Source organism: Nestor notabilis, unplaced genomic scaffold, assembly GCF_000696875.1.
Source record: "Nestor notabilis isolate BGI_N333 unplaced genomic scaffold, ASM69687v1 scaffold2367, whole genome shotgun sequence".
NCBI lineage: Eukaryota > Metazoa > Chordata > Aves > Psittaciformes > Psittacidae > Nestor > Nestor notabilis.
The window spans coordinates 56,250-83,124 of NW_009935050.1; the positions used below are offsets into that span (position 1 = coordinate 56,250).

Consider the following 26,875-nt stretch of genomic DNA (forward strand, 5'->3'; position numbering starts at 1 on the left):
TGCTTTACTCTGGAAGAGCAGCAGCAGCATTTGCTCTTCGAAAGGAGCCTGAAAGTACTGCACAATGATTTTGTTGTTGTTTGGTTTGGCTGACAGTTTTCACAGAGAAGAAACTGCTTGAATTTAACCCAGAGTCAAATTTCTTCATGCCAAGGGATTTTCTTTTCTCATCCAGTCTGAAGGGAAGGCATTGCCATTGATACTCGTGTCAACTTTGCAATTTGAGATATGCCTTGGTCAAGTTCATGGGGGTTTTTGTCCTAACTCCTTTCTGGTTTTTCCTTCTTTGTGCAAAAAGTTGAGATCGTTTTTGCAAGTGAGAAAATACAGCTTGGATCTGGCCTCTCTGATACTCTACGCTTACCAGCTTAGCACAGCACTTGCCTACTTAGAGAGCAAAAGATTTGTACATAGGTAAGATTTTATACTTGTATATTTGTACATGTGTGGTTTTGTATGTAACTGCTTGGAATTCTAGGGAATGCATGGTGTCCAAGATACAGGATTTCTGACTGGCAGCATCCTGGCTATCAGATAGACTGTTCAAGTGAAGACAAACACTTAACAACATGTAGTTAAGATTCTTCGAAGCCTTCCTGTTGTATTTCTTTTCCTTGACTTACGCCGAATATGAAGCAGCAATACTTGGAAGCTCCTAAAATCCAGTTAACCTGTTGTGTGGCAGTCTCCATGGGGTAGAATGTCGTTCTTTCAGATGCTGCCTCCGAAATCACACCCTTTTCAAGGGTGACACCTGCTGGCCCACTGCTGCAGTGACTCAGAGATGGGGTTGGGTTTGAGTCAGAGGAGATTTGAGCTGACTTGTTGCTTTGTGAGTCAACTGTAATCTTCCCAATACAGAAAAGCAGGGAGAACAAAATACTTGTTAAATACAAGAACTTGCTTCACTAAAAATTGAACCTGAATTTCCTTCTAGGAATTTTATTCCCTTGAATATGAACATGAGCTTTCTAGGGAGAAGAGACTGGCTTTAGCCTCTTGCTCTATGCAGTTAAAAGTTCACAGCACTCCAGTTATCATGCACCATTTCGTTTTGAACTTGAGCATTTTATTTGTGTTTAAATACTTACATCCACATTCTGTAGGTGTGTTGTATATATTGTGCATACAAACACATATGTATTAGATATATACATACACACTCAGATAAGTATATTAAAACACTGTAAATAACAGACCCTTAGGTTATTATAGATACTTGGATTTCAGCTGGCTTCTCATGGGTGTACTCTTCACTGGGTAAAAAACTGGCTGGGTGGCTGGACCCAAAAAGTGGTGGTGAATGGAGTTAAATCCAGTTGGTGGCCAGTCACAAGTGGTGTTCCCCAGGGCTCAGAATTGGAGCCAGTTCTGTTTGATGTCTTTATCAATGATCTGGATGAGGGGATCGAGTGCACCCTCAGTCAGTTTGCAGATGACACCAAGTTGGGTGGGAGTGTTGGAACAGACTGCCCAGGGCAGTGGTGGAGCCATCATCCCTTGAGGTAGTAAAAAGATGTGTAGGTGTGGTGCTGAGGGATGTGGTTTCATGGTGGACCTGGCGGTGCCAGGTTAACAGTTGGACTCAATGATCTTAAAGATCTTTTCCAACCTAAGCTGTTTATTTTAATTCTAGCAATAAATTTCCAAAATACAACTTGTTCATACCATACTGAAATGGGAGGGAGTACCACTGCTCAGCTGGCTGTGCTTCCTTCACTGCGCAGAGCTAGATCTGCCAAGACTTGGTCAAGCCTGCTGAAATCCACAATCAGCAGACACATTCAAGGCAGGTTGTCTCACCTGGGAAACCACACAAGGAAAATGCCTGTCTTTTCATAATCCCTGTGGCATCGCTGCAAACTGAGCTTCTTACTAGGGAGCCTCTTACTGCACTGACATCTTGAACCAAGTATTTACCTTTGCAGGGTCAGGAGGCAAATTTTCTTCTGTCCATCAGTTCTAATTGCCAAAACTTGTTCTCCTCTGATACTTACATAGGTGAAGAAGAACTTTTTCCTCTGATGTTGACATTGATGGTTATAGTTACTATTTATATGGACAAATGTACTGCAGCATTTCTGCAGGCTTCTCAGGATCAGTAGATAAATATGTCATTGTCTTTGTCTGTACACGTGCACCCAAACCATGACTAGAAAAATAATAAGCTTCTCTCAAAGAAGTTTGATACTTCTGTGTTTTAATATTTAAAATGATATTTCACCACTTGATGTTTTTAAATGACTAGAAATAATGTCTCCTCTGTTTGACAGGGATATTGCTGCTAGAAATGTGCTGGTATCTGCCACTGACTGTGTGAAATTAGGTGACTTTGGTTTATCCAGATACATGGAAGACAGTACTTACTATAAAGGTAAGTTGACGTTCTGGAGCCTTCTTTTGCAGGCCAGTTAGAACACAATTGTTTCTCACAATACTGAGTTTGTTGTCAAAAGGAATCAACCAGATTTTCTTGGTCTAACAGTTGTATAAAAAGGGAAGCTAGTCAACAATTTAGTAGATGGCAGTAAATTCCTAAACACATGCTTAAGAAGAAGAATTGCAAGGTCTGATTAAGTTGCAAAAGTAGGAAATTCATGTGTAGGTAAGAGTCCACTTTTAAAGACAAGCTTACAGTGCTTTTCTTCACAATTTTTAGATGATTATCCTCATTTGAAGCCTGTTTGAGATGTATATTATGAATCCATGTATTCATAAATCTAATCTTGAATTCATTGCTAGGTTCAGTCAAAAAATCCTTTATCTTTCCACTTACAGTTCTTTGTGTGTCCTCATTGCATTTGTCTTATAGCACTGTGAGCTATGGATTGTTTGAATTGCTGAGAGAAGGAGTGCTTTTGGCATGATCATTTCTTGTGGTGCTTTTGGAGTTTATTGTTTGGGGCTTTATTAGGAGATTTTGGGTGTTTTTTAGGTTTTGTTGGTCCTTCTTTGTTTGACGTAGGCCAAAGAACCTGCCCTTTCTTTATGAATCATTTTAGAACACCTATTCCCTCAATGAGATTTTGTGATGGCTTCAGATTTGGTGCCAGTACCTTCTTACCTGCAATAGCTGCGTCTTGAGATAAGAATTAAGTTAAAACTTGAAGGAGCTCAATCAATCTGAATATTTAGGCTGCTCTTCTCTCTAGTTTGAGGACTACCAGCAGAACTGGTCAGACAGTGCAGAATCTCTTGTCCAAAATTAGGTAGCTGAAGTGCTTCATTGGAGATGGGGTTTGCCTGTGAGTTACTGCACTGGGAACAGAAGCTGGTAGGAATAACAGCCTGCCTTGTCTTGCCTTCCCTGCAGCTTCCAAAGGAAAATTGCCTATCAAATGGATGGCTCCAGAGTCAATCAACTTCCGACGGTTTACCTCAGCTAGCGATGTGTGGATGTTTGGTAAGTGAACACTGGTGGGGCTGCTTAAGTGTCCTGTGAAGTTTGGTCTTTCATTTTAACTACTGTAAATGAATCATTTCCAGATATTTGGCACTGGTTTTACCATATGTTCTGAAAATCCAGTTTCTTCCAGCACATTTTCCATCTCTGTGTTTTTCTTTCCTTTTTCTGCTCAGTAAGTCTAAAGTTTCATGTGCCTTTTTGCCTCCCATCAGAAGCTGACAGAAATGAAGGTACAAGGAAATTAGATCATAGTCATAATGGACATGAGTTTCTTAGTGTTGTTTTTTCCTCTGGTTTCTTTATGTTACACCGTTGTTCTGTGCTGTTTCTATTTTATGTTTTCACTTTTTATGGTGATATGCCTTCTCCTTGCTTAATGCATAGATCAGCCTATGTGATAACCTGTTTCCAGATCTTTAATGCTAGATTCCTACTTAATTTGGCCTGCATAGCTCCTACTACCTTATAAAATAAGACCAGAAGCTGAGTAAAAATAAGGATAAATGGGAATATCCTGAAGCTTTGATCTTTTTTCCTAAATATGCAAGTTTTTCAATGAGCCTGATCACCTGTGCTCAAACTGGTGAAGACCGATGGTCTGGACAGACAGAACAGAGATAGGCTGTGTAAAGGAACAAAGATGATGAGACTCAAAGTAAGAGCAGGACAGTCAAGTAAGAGTTCACCCTCTTACTAAGTAAAATTCGAATTCAGTGAAGGGTAAGTGAACTTTTCAGGTTTACTGTAGGTTGAGAAAACTGTAGTACAGTCAGAGTTAGAAAAATGAAGCCTGGGGAACATTCTGGCCAATCCTAAGCTAACAGAGCGTTTTTCCCTCTGTGCTTTTAGCATAGTTTCAACAGAAACTGTTCTACTACATAGTTTCAGCACCAAAAAAAAATGGGATCAATGCCAGTGTTAAAACACCCTCAAAGTGAAAACAGGCTCTACGTGTCGAAACAAGCCGGTTGGAAGCAGTCGAAGGGAAAAGCAAACACAGCTCATACTACCTCATAAAAAAAGTAGATTTGAATATGAGCAACCCTTCTGATTTACAATAGGTAAAAGGTAGTTAAATGTGAAGCCAGGCTGCTGTGAGCCAGCTGTGGGTCATGCTTCCTCATAAATAGTTGAGGTTGATGCTGCGGGTGTAATCCCACTGCACATTGCTCCTCTGCCGCCAGCCGGTAAGTCAAAACTGATTCCCCACTTCCATGTTTCGGAAGAAATCCCGTTGTCAGGCTGTGCAAAACTGGGGTTTGTGTCTTTTTTAACAGGTTTTGTTGTTTGCTCACACTGGGGGAAATGTTTTGTGTTGTGTTTCTCAGGTGTGTGTATGTGGGAGATCCTAATGCATGGGGTAAAGCCCTTCCAGGGAGTGAAGAACAATGATGTGATTGGGCGAATTGAGAACGGTGAGCGGCTCCCAATGCCTCCAAACTGCCCTCCTACCCTCTACAGCCTTATGACCAAGTGCTGGGCATACGACCCTAGTAGACGACCCAGGTTTACTGAACTTAAAGCACAACTCAGGTAGGGTTATACTTCTGAAAGGTCCTTTCCTTGTTCAGAAATATTTCTTTTTTTCTCTGTATCTTCTGTTATTTTCTTCCTATGGGAAATGCAAGACATAATATGTTTTATCTTCAGAAGGCCAGGGTGTTGCTACTCTTTTGGAAATGTAGACCTTATCTGCTGGAGAAAATTAGGTTAGGCAATCAATTCATATCGCTGGCTATAGGAATCACCCTTCTATCCCAAGGAAAACTCCAGATTCTTCTAGCAGTTTGCTTATAATGTTAGCTACGTGTGCTTCAGTCCTTGGGGAAGAGGGTAGAAAGGAGACAGAGTCGTTCCCTACCTCGTCAAACATGCAGGGGACAATTTTGGGGTGGAAACATATTCTTTCTTAGATAAATGAACCATCAAGTGAGTGCAGTTGGAAGTGACTTTAATAACATACCAAACACATGAGTTGCCCTGTGGCAACTGTCTCTCCGCAATTGCGGAGCCTGCAATAAACGCAGCATCATTAACTAGGAATTCTTTTGTCCTTAGTAAACCAGGATATAGACTACCTATGTTTGTCTTGGAATAACTGTGAGCACACACATTTGAGACCAGTCTAAATTCACACCCTCATTTATTCTGCAGTAATTTATTCCAGTCTCTATATCTCCATTTCAGCAGGCACAGAGTGGGAGTGGTGGTTGAACTTTGAAATGCTACTGAGAGATTGTGCAGACACATTTGGGACTTGTGACCATTTGGGGTATTTTATGAGTGCTCAGTGTCTATTTTGCCTAAGTCAGTATAAGCTTCAAACAATATGTAGGTGTTGTATACGGTAATACTTGGATTTGTTGCAATTCATTGCCGAATTCTTCAGGTCTATCTTAGGTCTTGTTTCAAAGTTGTGCTTTGTGTCATGGTTTATTTTTGTAACATCACTTTGGGCTGTCAGTGGATGTTCATGGTACAAGATAGTCCATAGGTGGTTAAAATAAGGGACACTTTTAATACAGAATTGCTGTATGGATAACTTGGCTACCTTTCATTTGTTTCCTATTTCTTAAAGTTTCATGTGGTTCCACCATCTGTTACTTTGAGAGCTCCTAATAAATTACATGGCTAGAGGAAGATGTAGCTCTTCTCACAAATAACTTACCATCCTGTTGAGTGTGTGGAGTTAACCACAAAGGAAGGAATGGCAGGGCTGGGTAGGGATTGCAAGGTAAAGATGTGACACAGTTGTGTGATTTGGGTCGTAGGTGGAAATTGGCAATTCACTTGGGGGTTTTTTGGCTCTGGAAGAACAGGAGTCTTTATTTGCAGTCAGATTGTACTGGTAATTTACAGCTGGGTGGCATGGAGGAGAATGAAGCCCTTAAAATGTGATTAGGAAGATGGCCACGGTGTGTAAACCCAGGCAGGGAGAGCATCTCACCAGCAAGGGAAGAGGATGAGTAAATCCGGAGTAAAAGTAACTGGGTTGGGGGGTGAAATAAATGTAGGCTGTTCTTAGAGCAAAGGCAGCAACACTTAGAGGGGGAAAGGGAAGAAAAAGGTGAATTTTGTTGGAAAGGTATCACCAGATAAACTGGATAGATCAGTGCCCAAGAGCCTGGCTCTCCTCAGAAACACACAGCCCAAGGGGGAGAACCAGCACTCAGGACATACAGCAAGGCAAACTGTCTCTGGTTACAAACCCAGATGTTTCCCAGTGTGTGTGGGTAAGCTCTGAGACAGGTCACCCAGAAAGCCTCTGGAATTTCCATGCTTGGCAGGCTTTCAGCTCTGGACTGGAAAAGGCTCTGAGTAACCGGACCAGGAGATTGGACTGGAGACCTCCAGGAATCCCTTCCAACCTAAACTGTGCTCTGATTCCAGATGAAAAATGTACCAGGGCAATGGGGGTTTTGCTCCTCTAGCCATGCTAGGAGACTTGAAGCATTTTTTGGGGGACAGCCTCTCTCCTGGCGCCACAGCAACCCTAAAATCCAGTTTTTACTCTCTTCTCACCAAAGCAGAGAGTTTTCTGCCACTCCAAACTGGTGACATTTCTATCCTGGAAGCAGGGTTGTCCTTAGGGCTTCTTAGCTCTGCTTACAGACAGTCAGCCTCTGGTTGGAAAGGTTGCCAATTCCCTTAGATGAGGCAATCTCAGGCTGCTAGGAAAGATTGTGTTTCAAAACTCCAATTCCCATGAACTTGCAAAAACAAGTCATGTCCCTGGTGGCCTAGTCTGGGTGATGTTGTTGTTGCTGCTCATTCTGGATCCTATCCAGGGCAGTCTTTTCAAGCTGAGAGCAGACTAGTTGTTTGCTTGAAGCCAGTGATACAGCACCTCTGTTCTAATGAGGAAAAGTCCATGGCTTTGGGAAAAAACTTCCTTTCTGCATCTGCAATAGCACTGATGCGAGCGTAAGCGTTTCATGTGCTCTCTGTTTGTTATTTGTTGCTTTTCCCATTCCATAGTAACTTCTGCTTTGCACAAACTTCCTTTGCAGCTGATTGTGCAATGCAAAGATGCTGATTTCTGTAACATTTATATAGTGTTATCAGGGTAGTAGTAAGCCCTGATACCTTATAGCATTTGATCTGTCCAAAGGGGAAAGGGGTGAATCTTGACAGCAAACACAGAAACAGATGGGTGGATTGTGGATTTCCAAACTTGATTCCTCCTCTCGTCCTAGGACTCCTGTTCTTTTTCGGGGCAGGGGGTAAAAGGAAGATGAAGTGAGGTGCTACACTGCTGCTCCTGTGATTCTGTCACTGGCTGGGCCAGAGTTAGAATCTGGGGTATTTTAAGCAGGAGGCATGTGTTGACTTGATTTTCTGTAGAAGAAATTATAGTCTTGCACTACATGGTAAATGATAATAAAAGGCCCTTTGCAAAGTGTTGAGTGTACCCAAGTCATGCAACAACACTTTTACAGCATTCTCCTTCAGAATAACTCCTAGGCACTTAACTGTGACCATACACTTACTATACTATAATCATACTATAACCATACGCTTTCCATATATCCATGTATTATTAAATGTAATATATGCTTTGCTACATTCTGTATGCTGCAAGTGTGCTAAGGCAGCACCAGAGTACTCACAGACTTCCTTACAAGTCAGTTCCCAGTTTGTGCTTGTTTTGTGGTGCCCTGAATGTCCCTTTGGTTGGTAATTCTGTTAAAACTAGGGGGTTTTTTGCATTGGAGATTAAGTTGGATTTGTAGTTGAGCTTTCAAATTAATGTAATTGCTTGACATTTCACAGCATCACTGGGTGAAGTTTGTTCAAGGTACCTATCACTAACCCTTCTCCCTAAAAACAGCAAATTAAGCAGCAGTTGTGTCATTGCTGTGCTGAGACTGTCGCTCTGGCTGTCTCTTGGCCACTGATGAAGCAGCACAGGTTTGAACAAGAGCATCCCAGTGCTGCAGGTCACATTAAATGCAGCTCTAAAAAGAATGAGAAAGGGGGAAAAAAGACCAATTCATATTTTTAAAGTCTGTTTTCATGACAACAGTGAGATAATTAACTGAGAAGAACTGGACTTTGTGTGACTGCATTTGATCTAAGTCCTGAAACGTTCTTACAAATAAAAGAAACAAAAGTGATTAGAGTGAGGGCAGTTTGAGTCCTCTCCTTTCACGGCATCCTGTCAAAAAGATACTATAACAGGTACTTGAACTACATGTTGGATGCTGCAAAATGCTTCATTGCCCTTTTGCTCTTTGACTGTGACCATTAGGAATAATCCCTGATCCATATGAAAGTGCTTTTCAATTGGAGCAGTCCTCAAAAATATGTTCCTCTGCATCCAGCCGCGCGTTTCTGATGGCTGGAGACCACAGAGAGAAGAGAATGAGCTGCTTGTTCAGGGTCAGTGCTTCCTGTGGGTTCCTGCACCACCCCAGCAGCAAACACTGGTCTTGCTGTGCCTTTTGACATGTAAGGATGCATTTTAGTATTCCAGCTGTTCCTGAAGCTCCAAATTCATGTTTCCTTCTCAATGACAATTTCAGTAGAAAGATTCTTTGTAAATTAAATAAGTTTATCAATTACACAAACTACTAATAGCTGAGATTTTTCATCAGACTTAACCTAGCCAAGAAGATGAGTTTAGTTCGTTCTGCCTCAGGATTTACTAGAGACGTTGTATGAATAGAATCTCTGCTTGCTCCTCTTTGCTGCTAAAAATATGTTCAGTTTGGGAAAATATGCCTAAATCTGACTTCCCTGACCTTCTGCAAATTCTAATAAACTGTTCAGAGTTCTTGGAGCAGCTGCACTGAGGAAAGGTCAGAAATATCTCTTGGCACGTTTTTCCTGCCTCTATGGATTGGTCTTCCCTTTGGAAAAACAAAGACGTTTCTGTGAGTCATTTGTATTCTTTGTGTTTTTTCAAGCAATGCTTCTCTGAGGCATTTCTATTTTATATCCTTGTCAGCAGTACTCAAGGGCATCCAAGTACAAATTTGGCTGCAGCTCATCAGCCTTTGACCAGGCTCCTTATTGGGGAAAGGACCTCCTGGTGCCACGGGCAGGGTGGGATGAGTTACAGTTGTAAGGCAAAAAGCTGAGCCTGTGGCATGAAAGAGAAGTCTGTTCAGTGGAAATTTGTCATTTCCAGTGATGTGGTGTAAGTTAATGAGATGGTACTGAATACCTTGACACCAAGGGTAAACCAGCTTCAGTAGCAAGACAGATGCATATTAGGATTTCTTTCTTTCCTGGAAAACCAGGGCTGGGCTGTGGCAAGTTAGACCCCAAATTGTCCATAAGCCATCTCTAAATACAGTCGGCTGCTTCTAGCTGAATCCTGCTCCACTTTTTTGCTCAGAGGAGAGCAACTGCTGCATCAACAGCTTTGTTAGAAATCTGGATCTTATTCGTGCAGTGGCTGGAAGGAGTTTTTTGTGTTGTTTTGTTGTGGGTTTCTTTAAATCTTGTGGTATTTCTTGAAAGATCATAATCATGGTTCGTGGCTGTGGATGCGCGTTGGCTGATTTCTCGTGCTACATAACAATGCATGCTGCACAGCTGAAGTGTGAGCTAGCTTTAAAGCACTGGGGTTTTGCTAGTTCTTCATGGGTTCAAGTAGGAAATACTGCATTTTCCTTATTCTGGGGGAAGAAAGAGGTAAAATAGAAAGATCTTCTCTTCTAGTTCCCTCCCTTGGGCTGTAGCTTCGTTCCCTTGGTAGTTATATCAAGATGACTTTTGCAAATAGCTTGTCTGATTTTGTTTTTGTTTCACATTCTTGTGTTTCTTTAGCAATGATGGATTGAAATTGCAGCAATACTTACAAACTTGCTTTCGCTGCAGTGCGACGAGATGACTTCTCTGCTTTTTAGAAGTGGCATAGATATTTTGGTGTTTTGGCTGAGTAAGGGAAAGCAAAGTTCCTGTCTCCAGCCAAGCAGGAATTTATTGAAATAAGCAGTAAAGTTCCAAGATTAGAATAGATTGCTGTCGTTGATCTCATCCCCCTGCATGAGTAATTCTGGGTGGTTATTTAGCAGCCTGAGCAGGAGATTATAAACTCAGAACCTAGCTCTGTTTCTGGAAACTCTGGAGTGATAAAGAAGCTGGAATAGCTCCTTCATGGGATTATCGTTACAGTGGGGATAGCGATGTGTAAATAAGCCTCCCTGCTCACATCTCCAGGCTCTCCCTGGAGCGTGCAGCTCCAACGGATTTGCAGCTCCCTCTTTTCAAAGCTTCATTCTGAGTAGTTTTCAAATGGCAAATATCCAACATTAATAATCCACATAGCAGAGCTGGGAGGAGGCTGGCTGTGGGGGCAGCCGTATCACGTTGAACTTCAAACAGTCTTTTTAATAGTCAGAACAGTGGTAAGTAGCAAACTGGTTTTACTACTGTCTTGTACTTTGTTGAAAATGCAGCCTTTTGACCTGAATGTTTAGAAGCTGGATGAATACTGTCAGATATTTCTGCTTTGCTAAACGAGTGTGCTGAATGTGTTCCTGGTTAGGCTAAAATGTGAGAGCTGAGGACATCGTATTTAAAACGGGGGTGTTTTGACTGCTCTGCTTAAAAAAGAACAAAAATCCCAGTGCTCTGAAGCTCTGTTGAGTTTCAGTAAAGACCATTTTCAGGTTTGAACCTTTGAAGCAATTCAGTAGGACATTTTTCTGTGTAAAACAACTTTTCATGCAAGTAAGCGCTCGATTTACTGTCTTTGAGGGTTTCTCGCTGTAATTACACATCAAAAGAACTGTTCACATGCAAGAAGAATTCTGTGCAAGATCAACCACAGCTTTCTAAAACCTCGGTGCTGCTTCTGTTGTTGAAAGCACATTGCTAATCCTGCACAAGTATTTCTTCGTGATACTGCTTTTCAAAAACCTACAGTTAAGTAAAGAAGTTTGTGTTTCAGTGCTCAATCGCTTTGTTGGATAATGTTCATCAGTCTGAAAAGTGTGAGAGCTCTGGGGAGAGGTTTCTTAGCCATGGAACTGGAGTTTTACTTAAATATAATACGTTTTTCTTAGTACAATACTGGAGGAAGAGAAGCTGCAGCAAGAAGAACGAATGAGAATGGAATCCAGGCGACAAGTCACAGTATCCTGGGACTCAGGAGGATCAGATGAAGCTCCTCCCAAGGTAGCTAAGACTGCAAATTATGTGTGTTGTGTGTTCCTTCAAAGCTGCCTTTGACGGGTTCATTCAGACAATGGCAAATTTTGTCATCATCTGCTCATACTTGCCTGAAATGACCCAGCTCGACTTGGAACTGTTACTAGAACTGATCCATGTTATAATATCGTGTTATGTGATAATATTGTATTATCATGTAGTTTCTGTTTCTCGTAGTTTAACTTGCACAAAATTCCCACAGTTGCCCCAAACTTGTTTCCTGGCTTTTTTCTTCCTTTCTTCATTCTTGTAGCACTCGTGAACCGTTAGCAGTGAGTTCGCAGACCAGCGTGAAGCTTATTTATAACACACCAGTGAGAGGATAGAAATGAACTAACTTCATTTTCCTTCTTCTGGACAGAAAATTAGGGGGTTGCTTCCAAGGACCTTCTGTGGTTTAGTTTCCACTTAATTTTGCTTCATTACATGTCTGTCCTGTTTGTGCTCTGCATGGCTGATGTGTTCCGCAGCTGTGGTAGTCTAACCTCACCAGTTGCTGAGCACTCTCCTCTCTCAGGAGCTTGTCTGCTTCTCATCTCAGTTATTTAGCACTTTGAAGGATCAAGCCTGTATTTTGAAGCATTTCATTTTATGCAGTCACTACTGTAATAGGGAATATTACCTGCCTCTTGGTCACCAGTAATGGTTTCGGTAGTACTCGTGCGGCGTCTGCTGCTGCACTCATCCCCAGCCATCAAGGAAGGCAACTTCTTTTGTCTTGTTTCCCCACCCCCAAGTTCTTGCCTGATGGATTTCCGAGCTTGTTTCTGTATTTTGATAGCTTTATGGCAAGCAAGAAATATGGGCAGTGGAATTGTTGCTTTCATTTCAGAGTTAACAGCAGCAAACAATCCATCAGCCTCTTTATTCATCTGAGATAAACCAGCAGGATTTGGTGTATATATAAATGGATAATGTTCCCAGTTACAGAAGCAGATAAACTGCATAAACTGAAATAATATGTCACTTAATTATTACAATCTTATTTGAAGAATGTATTTTCTCTTGAAGCTTTGGGGCTAATCCAGACAGAATAAGTACTTTTTACTAATGTAATATATGAGTTACACCATGTTAGAAATGATCATCATTAGAGCTTTAGGTGTGATGTATAAACTGAAACATTTGACAGTGTATGAAGATTGAAATTAGTTCTACCACTGCATATCTTCTTGGGGGGGGTCAATATGTCCTCACTGGCTATGCAGTGCAGTTGTTGGTTAATGTCTTACACAGTATTTTTGTGTAAAATAGGCATCATAGAATGTTTCGGGCTGGAAGGGACCTTAAAGCTCCTCCAGTTCCAACCCCCTGCCATGGGCAGGGACACCTTCCACTAGAGCAGGTTGCTCCAAGCCCCTGTGTCCAACCTGGATGTGCATACTAATGACATTTGAACAAACTGGATTTCATAGATACAAGATTTTAAGTATCTCTTAGGTTATTATCTAATTTTTTGAGGGCAACGACTGATTTTTTTAATAACAACAGTTCATTATAAAAGTTTCAGGTCTTTATAGGTCTTAAATTCCAGTTTATTTATAGCCTTACACTCCTACACATTCTCAAATAATGCACAGATACCACGATTTGTGCTATGAAATTGCCTGTATTCACAGTGATTTCTACTAGAAACCTAAGACAGAAAATAGCCTAGTACAGAATGATGACATTTTTCATGAAGTGATGATAAAATCCTGCAATCTCAGAGCAATGTGTTGGTCACCAGAAGGAGCCCATTTGCAGAATGATGTGGTTTGGAGGTTGTTTTTCCTCTTTGGTTGATTTTTCTCCTCCTATAACACCCAGCAGCGCTGTTCCTCAGGAAAAAATGCACATATATATCTATATATCTGCACACACACCTTTGGAGGTTAATATCAAACATAACAGAGCAGCTCTGCTTGGCAGATATAAGTTGTTCTGAGCAACTTTTTCCAACATTACTTCTTTCAGTAGTGTGAAATTCTTATTCCTGTCCCAGCAAAAGGATGATCTGTTCAACATGCACAGAAAACCAGGCTCCTGTTCATGTAGTGTTTTGTTATAGTGCTGTCCAAATTCCTGGTGACTTTCCTCCTGTATTCCTGTGATTATACATCTTGTTTGATTATGTGTAAAGTGACCTTTTTTCTCCTGAAGGAGTAAAGCAAGACAGATGAAGACTCGCGATAGCTGTTCTTTAGCTGTCCTTTCTAATAGGAGCTAGTCCTGACCTGGTTTTTCTTGGCTGGGAATGGGTTGCAGAACCAAAACATGGATACTGAAGTGACCATGGAGTTCAGAGTCTGATCAAAAGCACCTTCCATGTCAAGGCAATTAGTTACACAGAAGTTAATGCTCAGAACTAACTTTAATCCTCAGACTAACACATGGAAATATTCATGCTACACAAACTGCTAAACCAGTTTCATTTGTGTTCGGTCTAAAGTAAAAGAATTTACTTTTGGGAACAGGCACAAAAGCAATAAATTAATGGCAAACCTTTACGTGCTGCAGATTGTGAACTTAGAAACAGTGCTCTATTTGCACCTGGAAACTTGACTGAAGAATTATGTTCTTAGCCAGTGCTCTCTCTAGAGTTAAACGGCACAGAGCAGGTCGTTTAGTGCAAGCAGTTACATATACACAAAGAACTGACAGAGCAAGCGTTGCTTGTTGACATACCTGCAAACAATTCATCCATTTCCAAGCAAAAATGGAGGAAAACTGGATTTTAGTTGTTTAAAAGAAATATTAGTCTTTTTGGGGTATTTATTTGAGGGTTTCTTTTGAGCTTGCTGTTGTGATGCATCACCTGTAAATATTCATCTCAACAAAAAGTAATTTTCTGGCTTTAGTTCTCTGTTTCTAAAGACTCTAACAATTCCTTTGCGTTTACAGCCCAGTAGGCCTGGTTACCCCAGTCCGAGATCCAGTGAAGGGTTTTATCCAAGTCCCCAGCATATGGTACAGCCAAATCATTACCAGGTATTATATTTATAACACCGTGTATGTATTTTTTTCCAGTGTGGGGTTTATAACTCACAGTTGGTGGGATTGATTCGCTCCTTGCACGGTTTATAGTCATTCAGTTGCGTTAAATGGGTTTTGTTTTACATCAGAACAAATCCCAAACTGCGCCTGGCAGGTTTATTCCAGATGGGAAGTATTTTCATCTCAGATATAGTGCTCAAATTCCTGGGACTGCAGTGAGACACATCAGACATTTCCATATTTATCGAAGGAATGTGGTGTTCGTGTTAACATTTGTGCTGAGCTACAAACTGGCTTTAACTGGTGGACTTTTCTTTGGCTTATTGATACTCTGCTCCCTGCTGTTTCTCTGAACCATTTCTGTTGGCTGAGAGCTGCTTTTAGATCTACCACATCACATACTCAAAGGTTTTGCTTTTCTTCCTAACCCTGCTGAAGAAATTTAAAACAAAAGGTTGTCATGAAAGTACTTTCAGCATTCTCGGGTTTGTTCAAAGCTACAGCCATAGACAGCAGTCTCAGTTGAGACTTCTCTCGTTCCATGGAGAGGGGAGGTTTTCATTGTTTTAATGAGTACTTCAGACTATGAAATCTACTTTGATTTTCCTGTGGAGAAGTTCTCAGGCCACACAGATGAGCACACTAATTATGTGCTGTCACTCGAGGCTTAAGCTTGTACCATGCAGTGGGGGGTATGTTTTCATATGGCTCTGTAGGGCGATGTTTGCAGGCTCCTGTTAACTTGAATATGATCTCTGCATGTGTAGCTCTTAGAAATACATCAATGGCTTGATCTTTGGGCATCAGAGGACTTTGGTCTTGACAGCAGAGGTTAAAGCGCACTCGCTAATGCTGCTGTTTTGATAGGTGTCCTCAAATAGTTCTAATTATCCTCAGAAGTTATAGTTGTGTATATATATATACATACTTACAGTTATCCTCAAACAGTTGTTATGACAGGCATCCTCAAAGACAAAAAGGGTTTTGTCTCATGTTTTGGCTCTGCTTCCTTCTTCTCATGTTGGTTCCCTTCCTCCCTCTCAGTGACTGCTTGAACTGAGTCATTTCTGTGCTCTTATATTTGCTCCCTTGGAGGGTGGAAGCTATTGACCATGGGAAAGGATAGGTCTTATTAATATAACTTTATCTTTGGGTTTTTCACCCCCCTCCAAAGGTGTCTGGCTACCCTGGTTCTCATGGAATACCAGCCATGGCAGGCAGCATCTATCCAGGGCAGGCTTCTCTCTTGGATCAGACAGATTCCTGGAACCATCGGCCTCAGGAAATATCAGTGTGGCAACCAAACATGGAGGTATGGTGCAGTGACACATCTCTTGTTGCACTCTGTGCAGTAAATATGCCTTTTTATAAGTGTGCTCTTTACACAACATCTTGATGAAGATATTACTACTTATATCTTAACGGAGTGCGTGATAGCAAGTATTTTGTGTTTGTTAAAATAAGGCTTTACTGGAACTTGCTGCTGTTAATAGAGATGGGAACAGTCATGTAAAAATATGCAATATCATTACTGTCTAAAAATACCTCTCGTGGGAGATACCCAGCAGAGCTAAAGGATGGGAGGCTTCTCTGTATCTCTTTCCAGAACAGAAAATGAAATGGTCTGCAAAACTGTTCTGGAGTTGGGTCCTGTTAGATGCTTTTCAGCCTGTCAGGATTGCACAGAGCTGCTGTAAAGAACATCAAATGAATTCCCCCTTTAACCTCCCATCATTTTTTTTCTGTTCTCCTCCAGTATTTTATACTTTCTCTTTCCATTTTATCCTCCCACAAAGATTCACTTTGTGCAGCTTCTGTCTTAAATGTTTCCTCTCTAACCAGTGCTTTAGTCCCTGTGCCTCTGAGAAACCTTGAAGTGATAACTGAGGCTTACCCGTTAAATGTAGGTGTCTGAGTCTTTGACTTGGCTTACCCTTGGTTGATTTGGCCACTGCAACTTGCTGCCAATGCTGCTGTTGTTCACACTGTATTTAGCTGAGGGGTGTAGTTCAACATCCCTGTATGTTCTTGAGGCAGGAAACAACAGTCTGACCATGCTTGAATGAAGTGTTGGTGGAAACATAAATTCTTTGCCTGTGTCTGTAGTAATAAGTCACAGCCAAAGTTTTCACAAAAGCTTGGGAAGTTGGTTGCCTAAAACTAATCTCGGTGAAGTTTGTTGCCAAATTCCCCTTGGCTTTTAAAAGTACTAATGGATACACTGCTGATGATGATTTCCAGACAGCGGGGGGGTATGGTAGGTACATGGAGTGTTGTAACCTTAAGACATGGATAAAACCATGCTCAAAAATCCATTAATCGAATGGGTTTTGTGATGTGCTTTGCAAGTGTCAGATGAAACTGAAAAGCTTATTTGTTCTGAGTAAAAAGTGTATCTTGCAGCTTTTAACAACTGGATTGTTGTTAACAACATTAGTGCTCACGTCCAAGAAAACAGAACTGGTAGGTCTGGTTTTGTTGTCCAGCTTGAACGAAGTGCAACCTATGAAGTGACAACATTACTGAAAAACAGAACAGAATTCTCCAAAGCTTTTCTTTTCCAGTGATGAGGAGCAAGATAAAGTGTTTCTAGTGGGAAAGGGTTTCTCCTGATGGTCTGCTTCAGTTTATAAGGAGTTGAAGGAGCTCTGCTCGACTGCTGTCGTGCATCTGGGCTTTTAAAATTGGTTCTTTTATAAGCTCTAAGTTCTTGTAGCTGTTTATAGAAATTCTGAGTTGTGAGACTGAACAAACTCACTCTGGTTTGTAGGATTCGGGCACTTTGGACATACGAGGAATGAGCCAGGTTCTCCCCACACATCTTATGGAGGAGAGATTGATACGACAACAACAAGAGATGGAAGAAGATCAGCGCTGGCTTGAAAAAGAGGAACGCTTCCTGGTAATGCTTCATTCCATAGTGCTTCCTAATTCACTCCAATGTTTCTTGTTTTATTGCAGCTTGCTGAAGCTGGTCACTTCTGTGAAATAAGAACATGTGCTGAGAACACAGGGGTCCCTACCAAAGTGTAGGTTTGGAAACAGTTTTTACACCAGCTGTTCAGCAGTGGGGCCTGTGTTTCAAATACCTTGAACATCTGAGGGGTTTAATGAATCTCATGTTACCCAATTGAGAATTTATGTGTGGGAACTTGTGGGTACAATCCTGTGCCAATCTGGAGATTGCCTCTTTGTTCTTAGGGGGATAGGTCTGTGCATACTCCACCCCTAAAACAGGGACAACTATCAGCCATCTGAGAACCCTGACTGTAGTAAGAGTTGTGTAAGCAGTCTTGCACTGGTGGAATAATGACACGTTAGTGGGAAGAAACACATTGAGAGAGCTCTGTGAGGTGGGGGGGAAAGGCCTGAACATCACCAAGAGAAGGAAGGAGGAATGTGTTGGTCATGAGATCTTCCATTGCTGTTTCTCTGCAGATCATGGTTTCTTGTTGCCAGTGCCACTGGTGTATGGTTTTTAGTTCAACTCTGGCTTCTCGGTTGTCAAAATTCAGGTTCTGTGTTAAAATTCCCCTACTTGAGACTGATGGCTACAGATGCAGAAGATGGTGGTAGCATATTGCTCTGTCTAGGCTCATGTCCTGCCCATGGCAGAGGGGTTGGAACTAGATGATCCTTTCCAACCCTAACTATTCTATGATTCTATGCTGGGGAGCCTTACCTGACAGGTGGGTAATACCCAGTGGTGTGCTATGGGCTGTGACAAACATCAGGCACATATTTGGTCTTAAGCTTTCAAGGAATTTTAGGTATTTCAAGGAATCCTTCGGTTTGGAAGCATAAATATGCTCTGTGTTTAAAGCAGATCATGGAATGGTTTGGGTTGGAAAGGACCTTAAAGCTCATCCAGCTCCAACCCTGCTGCCATGGGCAGGGACACCTTCCGCTAGGCCAGATGTTGATAATGATGTAGGGCTTCTGTAAGAGTTCTCTGCACCACCTAAAGCTGCTCTCTGGAAAAATCTTAGTTGTACAGATGAATTACTTTTATTTTAGACACCAAAGCTGCTGGTCCTGAATTGTCTCACAGAACTCAAAACAGTTTTTAAGGGATCTGGAAGCCAGGACATTGATTTCCTTGAAAATAAGAATTCATGCTTTATTCTGCAGGAAGCCAGTGGGTGGGAAGGGGGAGCAGATCTTCTATGTAGATGCTGTTACCAAAACCTTATTCCTTGCCAATTGAATTGTCTTAGTCTCTCAGGGGTTTAGTTATGTGTGGTATTCAGAACTGCTCAGAACAGCTGAGGGCTGTGAAGACCAACAAGGTGGGATAATGCTCTGCTTGCTCTTGAGGGGTACTGATAGATGCTCCCATGTCCAGTACATGTTCAAGCCAAGATCCGGATGGTGGAGTTAAGATGTTACTTTTAATTAAAGGACATTGAAGCTTGTTTTTGGCTGGTTTCCTTGTGAGTGCACTTGGGAATTTGTGGTTTACCATTGGATGCTACTAAAGAAACCACTGTACCCAGATTGCTTTGTCCAATTTATGACAAGGAGGAGAGGAGAAGAGAATTTCTTCCCAAATTTAGGCATTAACTTTTGCATCTTGAGTGGCACCAGTTGCTTGAGATTTTCACAAGCCCAGAAAGTCAAATTGATGCCGTTGTCAGAGAGGATGGTCAAGAGCTTTTTGAGGAATGAATCTCTTGCTGAGAACAAGGCGTTGTGATTGCAGGTGGCAGGAGATTGTGTGGGAACTTGCTGCAGAAAACTTTCTGACCTTCTGGCTTTCTTGTGCAGAATAGATGGTGATTGTTTGGGGTGTTTGTTATTCTGGTTTGGGTCAGTCTCTGGACATTTGGAGGTTTACCATCCCCCAGATAGCTCTTGGAGGAAGGACTTCATAATTTTCCCTTTGATCTGTCATACAGTCTTAGCATATGTTTGGGAAAGAATTACTGTGTTTTCATTATGTCTTAGCTTTTATTGTGAGGAGACACCATCTCTATTGTCACCCCTGCTCAAAGGAGAAGTAGCATTGGTGAATTCGTGAGCAGCTGTATAGATGTGCCAGAGCTGGATTTGGTTGGGGTAAACCCTTGGAGGGTTAGAAAGGCAAGAAACAGGGCAAGTTTGAGGGGAAATAAGCATGAACTTAAATGACCAAAATGAGGAATTGTAATCCATAAGAGACTTCAGTTCTTCTTCTTTCTGTGCCAACATTTTGACTTCAGGGTTTATGCTTTGATGCCTGTTACAGATTATACTGTGTCAAAAGCTACGCAAGCTAATGATAGCCACAGGGTATGTTTGAGCCCATAGCAGGATGTATGTCAGAGGAATCTTTGGTTTATAGATGGATGTTTCTTGGAGAAGGAATGTGGTTTTCTAGGTTTAGCCCTGAAGAAATCAAGGTGGTGGGAAAGTCATTGTGGGGCGTCACCCTTGGAGGCCATCTCCTGAAGGATATCCACAGTTCATACCTGAGAGTGCAAACACAGGTCCAGGACAGAAATAATCCATGTATTACACACACACACTCCTTAGCCCCTGTCCTCTAACGAGTGACTAGTGACATCTCTTGGGAGAAGGACCTTCCCTAATTTCACTGAGGTGATGATGTAGGGAAGAGAAGCAACTTCCTCAGCATCGGTGTCGTGACTCTCACTTGCTTTGAGAGAGCCTCCTGCACTAACCCTCAGGTTTTGATTAAATGGTTTGCTCAAGTCTGGCTCTCCCTTACCTGCTACAGGCAGGTTTCAGAATATTTTTCCTTTTGAGCACAAAGAACAATAGAGAGGGTAGAGCCAGACTTTAATTTCTAACTTGTGTAACCATTCAGTGGAGCGTTCTCACTTGGAACTGGCAACTTGCAAAAGCAGCTCTATTTACCCAGTGCTCCTACACTACATCTCACTTCTGCCATTAAGAATTGGACTCACAGGGGAGCAACTGCAAGTCATGTAATGTCAGACACTGCAACAAGAAGAGAAACCCTCGGTGGGGATTCTGTTAGTACAGTTTTTGTTTCCCCAGAGTAACACCAACTTGTTTGTGACTTGAAATTTATTGCTGCTTCTGCAGGGAAAAAATACAACTCAAAGCCTGTTAGTACGTGTATAAACAGCAACTGGTGCTGTGTGCTAGAAGAGACACCCCAGATGAAGAATGAAACTGCAGTGGCATTGAAATGGAAATTTGGGAGTCTTTGGGGAGGTTGTTATCTGTGTAAGCAGTTTGCCTGAATCTGCTCCTTTGAGACATTGACTCGATACTTGAAAGGAGAGATTTGGTTTGCAAGCTGCAGCCTTTAGAGAATCCAAAATGCTGAAATTCTGCTGTAAGAAGAGAAAACAAACAGATTTCTCTTCATGGGAAACTCCTGAATGAAAATAAATCTGTTGTGTAAAAACTGAAAAGTAAAGAAGTGTTAATTTTAAATTGTACCAAATAAATCCATCAGGAGATGAGAAGAGAACTGGGGGGGTGCTTTCTCCCCAGCACAGGGAATGTTGCACACTAGTCTGGTAGCTTTAATGGACCCTTGGGCTTTCATGGTCCCTTGATAAAAGTGCTTTGGATATCAGCATCTCCAGGAAGGAGGACAGAAATACCTGAATTACTTTTGAGGAAGCTGAAGCAAAGACAAAGCATTGCTGAGCTTAAGGCTTGATGCAGGTAACTGTAGAAGGTGGTCTCTGTTCAGGCTTATTCAGGTGGAAGATTGAGATGGTCCCAGTACAAACATGTCACATCCAACAAGTGGAAGTCTGACTGGCTTTCTATGTAAGGAGTCTTACTGCAGTCTCCTGGGCTGAGGTTTTCACTCATTTATATCCTGAGATGTTTGGACCTCGGTCACACAGGCAATAATGCAAGAAGTCCATGAAGTCTCATTCTGCACTTTCTCCTGAGCTGGTTTTTGATCATAGGGGTGTTTGCACCCCAAAAACATAAAACTGATGAAGGCTAATCAAGATTTTACTTGTGCGTAATAGCATATAGAAGCAGAATGAACAACCTGCATCACCAAAAGCAGTGCTCCACGATCGCGAATGGCATCTACTGGGGGCACTTGCAGCTTGCTGCGACTGAAAGGAGACAGGCTGAGAGCTGGGGTTGTTCAGCCTGGAGAAGAGAAGGCTCCCGGGAGACCTTACAGCAGCTTCCAGTGCCTAAAAGGGGTGACAGGAAAGCTGGCGAGAAGCTTTTTACAAGGACACGCAGGGATAGAACAAGGAGGGGAATGACTTTAACCTGCCAGAGGGGAGACTGAGATGAGCTCTGAGGCAGAAGTTCTTCCCTGTGAGGGTGCTGAGGCGCTGGCACAGGGTGCCCAGAGGAGCTGTGGCTGCCCCATCCCTGGCAGTGTTCAAGGCCAGGTTGGACACAGGGGCTTGGAACAACCTGCTCTAGTGGAAGGTGTCCCTGCCTGTGGCAGGGGGTGGGGCTGGGGGAGGTTTAAGGTCCCTTCCAACCCAAACCATAATTTTAAAAGCTTCCGTGTGGATGCTTTTGTTTGTGGGTTTGGACAGAAGGTTGGAACTGCCAAAAACTATCCTGATACTTCATTTTTTTAATTGGTTCCAGGAGAGAGTGTAACTTGTGTTCTTTAATATGGAGTTTGACCCAAAAGGAGAATTGCCTGTAACCACAGATAGGAAACCAGTGTTGGTGATGATGCCATGAGAGCCTCCTGAACCAGCAGTGAGTTAGTTTGCTTTGCAGAAGTTGTGGGGAAGAAACCATCATTCTGCATCTTTTGAGGGTGACCTTTTAAGTTCAGCCCTATTAGTGCAGTGAGTGATTTTTATCATAGAATCATAGAATAGTTAGGGTTGGAAAGGACCTTAAGATCATCTAGTTCCAACCCCCCTGCCATGAGCAGGGACACCACACACTAAACTATGTCACCCAAGGCTCTGTCCAGCCTGGCCTTGAACACCTCCAGGGTTGGAGCATTCACAACTTCCTTGGGCAACCTATTCCAGTGCCTCACCACCCTCACTGTGAAGAACTTCTTCTTATATCTAACCTAAAGTTCCCCTGTTTAAAGCCATTACCCCTTGTCCCACCACTAGAGTCCCTAATGAAGAAGTGCTGTGACTTTTGGCACTGTCACTAAGTAGCTCTGAACATTGCAGAACTCTTTTCTTCTGTTTAATTAGCTGCTTCCTCATTTCTGTTTAGTTTCCAGTCTGAACTTTTCTTTGTGGCTGTATTGCTGTTATGTGGCATTATTTTTAATCATGTAAAATAAAGATATATGTGATATATAAATAGTAACTCCTCAGCAGACCAAACAATGTTGTCCTAAGAAATTTATAGTCCTTTCCTGTGATAGGTTAAGAAGAAATAACTCACATAGTTTCCTTATCGGGTTTGGGTTTGGGTTTTTTACTGAAATTCCCACATAGTTGTGGTTTTGCCCTATTCTGACACTGAGAACTGCAACTCAAATAGAATGGATGTGAACTGCTCCTAAAATAAGGTTCTGGTTTTTAGCCTGAGAAAATCCCACCAAGACATTATAATCTGGCGTGTCCTGGGAATGCTGAGACTTAAATGTTCTTTTATTAGTGAGTAACTAGAAATACTGGAAACAGAGTTTGTCAACATAAGCCTCCTGTCTGAAAAGTCCTCTAGATGGTTCCAAAGATTTCAGATAGACTATTTGTTAGGGAAAAATCCATTTACTTCTGAAGGATTTTGAGCTTCTGCAACATCATAACAAAATATAGTTCCTCCCTTAGGATGTATTTGTAATGAATATAACAGGCCCGGTTGGACAGAGCCTTGGGTGACATGGTCTAGTGTGAGGTGTCCCTGCCCATGGCAGGGGGTTGGAACTGGATGATCTTAAGGTCCTTTCCAACCCGAACCATTCTGTGATTCTATGAAGTAGAAAACACTTTGTTTAAACTTTGATTTTAGTTCAGTACAGTTGGCACTTCCACAGTGTACGGGCAGAGCACTCTGGGTTTATGCTTGAGAAGACCCCACTGTACTGTGAGTGTGAAACACATTTGGAAATGGTTGGTCACTGTTTAGCTTCAGCCTGGAGAAGAGATGGCTCTGGGAAAATGCTCTAAAATGGTGTGTAAAGTACAGAACAGGCCAGAACAGAGTCTTTTATGTTTTGATCTAGACAGTGTTGCATTATACACATCTGAAGGATCTCACTGTTAAAAGTTCAGCACTGCATTGCTATGTCATGCCAGCAATGGGGGGCTACAGTTGAAGCTCTTAACCACCTTAGAAGCATAAGAAGAGCTGCTACATAGGATTTTAAAATACACTGGGAGTTTGATCATGAATCTCACTTTCATTGCAGAAGTGTTTTACTGGTTGTCTATTGACATTTGCACAGCTACACAAATCAGAACATCATTTACTAAAATGGGAGTTGTTAGAATTTATTAGCACACATTCAAGTCACTAGAAATAAAATGGGTCCTCTTAGTCACTGGATAAAAACGTGTGTTGAGCATTTCTCTGTTGTCCCTTGTGTTCCTAAATATCCAAGTTTTGATGGTGCAGAAGGAGGAAGTTACTTGGAGGAGTGGAAGGTGGTGTGTTCCTGTACCACTAAAGATTTTAAATCCTATTTTTAAGATGTAGGTGTGTTGTGTAGCTGTGCAGGCTGCTCGTGGACCCTCTGGTTTGCCATTACCCATTGCCACTTGGTGTCTTCGTTTTCAGATCAGGTTCTGGGAGAGCCTGGACAACACCACCGCTGTCCATGGCTTCGCTTGCCTGGGGGTGGTCAACAGGACTCTATGTTTGTTGGCAGTGTGTGAAGCAAGCGTGAGTCAAGTTAATAATGCTCATTTTAGTCATATTTTATGTGTATTTATGACCTTTCTGTGGAACAATGCTTAGGCTGTAGCTGGGTGCTTGTTATACTGTACGTGATGTCCTGAAGTCCACTCCTGTGCTGCATGTTTGGTGCTGGTGGTGACCTGAGTAGTTGTGGTGTGAGGTTGTAGAATTGGGCATTTAGAGTTCAGATGCTGAAAGGAAGGGCCTTGTTAGTAAGACAGGGAGGGCAGGAGATGGATATTATGCCTGTTAATTTAGCTTTTGTCTTACAATACTAGAAAATAATCTGTTGTTTGGACTAGTGTGGGGGTTTGTGCTTCTGAATCTTTACAGTGCTCAGTATTTCATTATCTGTGGAGTCTGGTTTAGGGTGAATTTCTGGAGTCATAAGTTATTAGAAGTGCAAAGAGGATTCAAGACCCATGTGATAAAGTAGTCCAAAGACTTTGGGCACTTCCCTGGCCAGAAGTGAACATGAAACAGAGACAAATTGTGAACATCAGTGTACTAGAAATTGAGTTAGTTGTCTGCTTAGACGAACAGGGAGAGCTATTTGTTCTAGCTTAAAAACATGAGAATCGTGACTGACTTTAGATACCTAATGAAGTATACAACAAACCTACATCAGATGAGTCTTTAATCAGGAAAAAATCCATCATCATAAAGGAAATAAACTGGAGAGTCATCAATGGTGGGTTTCATCATAGAAATTGTCACAAATTCATGGCGAGACATTGGGAGAGCTCTTGCTTGTGTCTGTTTCAGGTCTTCCTGTTTACGATGGGGTTAAATATTTCCCTGTCTAGTGTGATTTGTCTGTTCCTAAGCTGCAGGTTCCTTCAGGCAGTGACTGTCTCTGGCTGTGCCTCACTCCATCGATGGAGGGCTGAATGAAAATCCAAAGTATAAACCCTTCTGACAGACTGTAGCACAACCGGGGTGGTTTTAATGGCAGAAGAGCACTATTAGTGTGTCTTTGCAAGTTCCATCTGCCCTGCTGGCTCTTCAGGTTCCTTTAGCAGGTTGTGTGTTTAGTGCTTCTAGAAAAAAAGGAGAGGGATCTAGAGCAGGTTTAAATAAGATATATTTATCCCCCAAAACTGATCCTGAATGAACTTGGGGTCAGTTTAGTCGCAGTCAGTATTCACACACTGACATTTCCCTGCATAAGAAATGTTCATTCTCAAGCTGTGTGTGTCCATTTATGTACTATACATACAGACATATGAAGGAAGTTGTATTTACACTGATGTATGTATGGAATTAATCCATTTTCATTAACTCCTCATCCAGTCTCAGAGTGAATTGAAGAGTCAGATATTTCCTCTCTGCGTTTATGTGCCAGAATTGGTGTGCTAGAAGCCTTGTGTCTTCAGATCAGCGCTAACCTTTGTTTCACATCCACTCTTCCTTTGTCTTTCCATGTAATTAATGTTGTCCTCAAAGAACAAATGCAACGTACCTGGATTTGCTGGGGAGAGGAGAAAAATGACCAGTTTCTGTGTGAAAGAAAATGATGTGGTGCTAGTTTTACTTCTGAAAGCAACCAAGCCCCGGGTTCTTGTGTCTCACTTAAACACATCGAATAGAAATTCACTGCTGCTTGTATCAGAACACTGCATCTGGATGTCTTATTAGCTTTCTGTATCCAAATGCAGTGTTTAAAGAGCTCCAGTTATTGGCCCCATTTTCAGCTTGGAGAGGGAGCCAAGGGATATAAGGCATCCTCAGGCAGGAAGCAGGAATTAATGCGCAGCGTTTCTCATCCCCTGGTTGAAATTCGGGTGCTGGGAAGCGAGTAACTTCTTTTTGGAACCCACTTTTTGCTGCATTTGGGAGTTAAAATGCAGGTTTTCCAATGTTGTGTTAGGGAAATGGTACTGTCACTATTTCTAACCAGCATTTCCACTCGTGCACTGAGGGTGGGTGGTTGAGGAGCAGCCGAGGGGGCTGCCAGGAGTTTCAGTAGCTGCAGCTGCAGCAGCCGGGGGTGTGTAGACTGGAATGAAATAACATCTGTATTTGTCAGTGTCGGTTCTTAACAGCGTTTTCCTGTCCTTAGAAGTTGAAGCCTCGATCACAAGAATCAGTTCAGCAAAGCACAGAGTGAAATCTTGACTCTCTCTTTCAGAAACCCGACGTGCGGCTCTCCAGAAGCAGCATCGACCGAGAGGATGGAGGTCTCCAGGGCCCAGTAAGTGTGTGGGGGATCCTCTCATCTCCCAGCTCCTTCTCCACTTTCCTGATGGAACATGTCTTGATTGTGGGAGATGATTTAAAGCTTGTGCTCAATGTTTCCACTGTCATTACATGGCTCTGCAGTACTCCACGAGGCTGTTTCTGTGGGAACAGCAGCCGTGGCAAACTCGTCCGTGCAGCAGTTTGGGGTTTGTTGGGTTTTTTTCCTCTCAAAGCTGCTGTTGAAGCAAGTATTAGATTGATTTTTAAATGTTCGTGTGCTGCAGAACTGGGCCTTTTCTTTAAAAATGGGGATAGTTTGCTGGAATTTTTATCAGCAGCACGATAAGAACGTCGTGCGTC

At 42.1% G+C, this 26,875-nt stretch overlaps 1 protein-coding gene across 1 annotated transcript in view; it reads left to right on the forward strand.

Moving 5' to 3' along the window:
- The window catches only part of PTK2 (protein tyrosine kinase 2), an 82,416-nt gene that overhangs the window by 45,655 nt on the left and 9,886 nt on the right, over window positions 1–26,875 (forward strand). Inside the window, exons 18-26 of the mRNA XM_010017626.1 lie at window positions 299–414; window positions 2,274–2,374; window positions 3,314–3,403; window positions 4,735–4,939; window positions 11,425–11,536; window positions 14,453–14,539; window positions 15,720–15,857; window positions 17,316–17,447; window positions 26,466–26,528. Coding sequence (XP_010015928.1) covers window positions 299–414; window positions 2,274–2,374; window positions 3,314–3,403; window positions 4,735–4,939; window positions 11,425–11,536; window positions 14,453–14,539; window positions 15,720–15,857; window positions 17,316–17,447; window positions 26,466–26,528 — 1,044 coding nt within the window. The remainder of the gene's footprint in view (window positions 1–298; window positions 415–2,273; window positions 2,375–3,313; window positions 3,404–4,734; window positions 4,940–11,424; window positions 11,537–14,452; window positions 14,540–15,719; window positions 15,858–17,315; window positions 17,448–26,465; window positions 26,529–26,875) is intronic.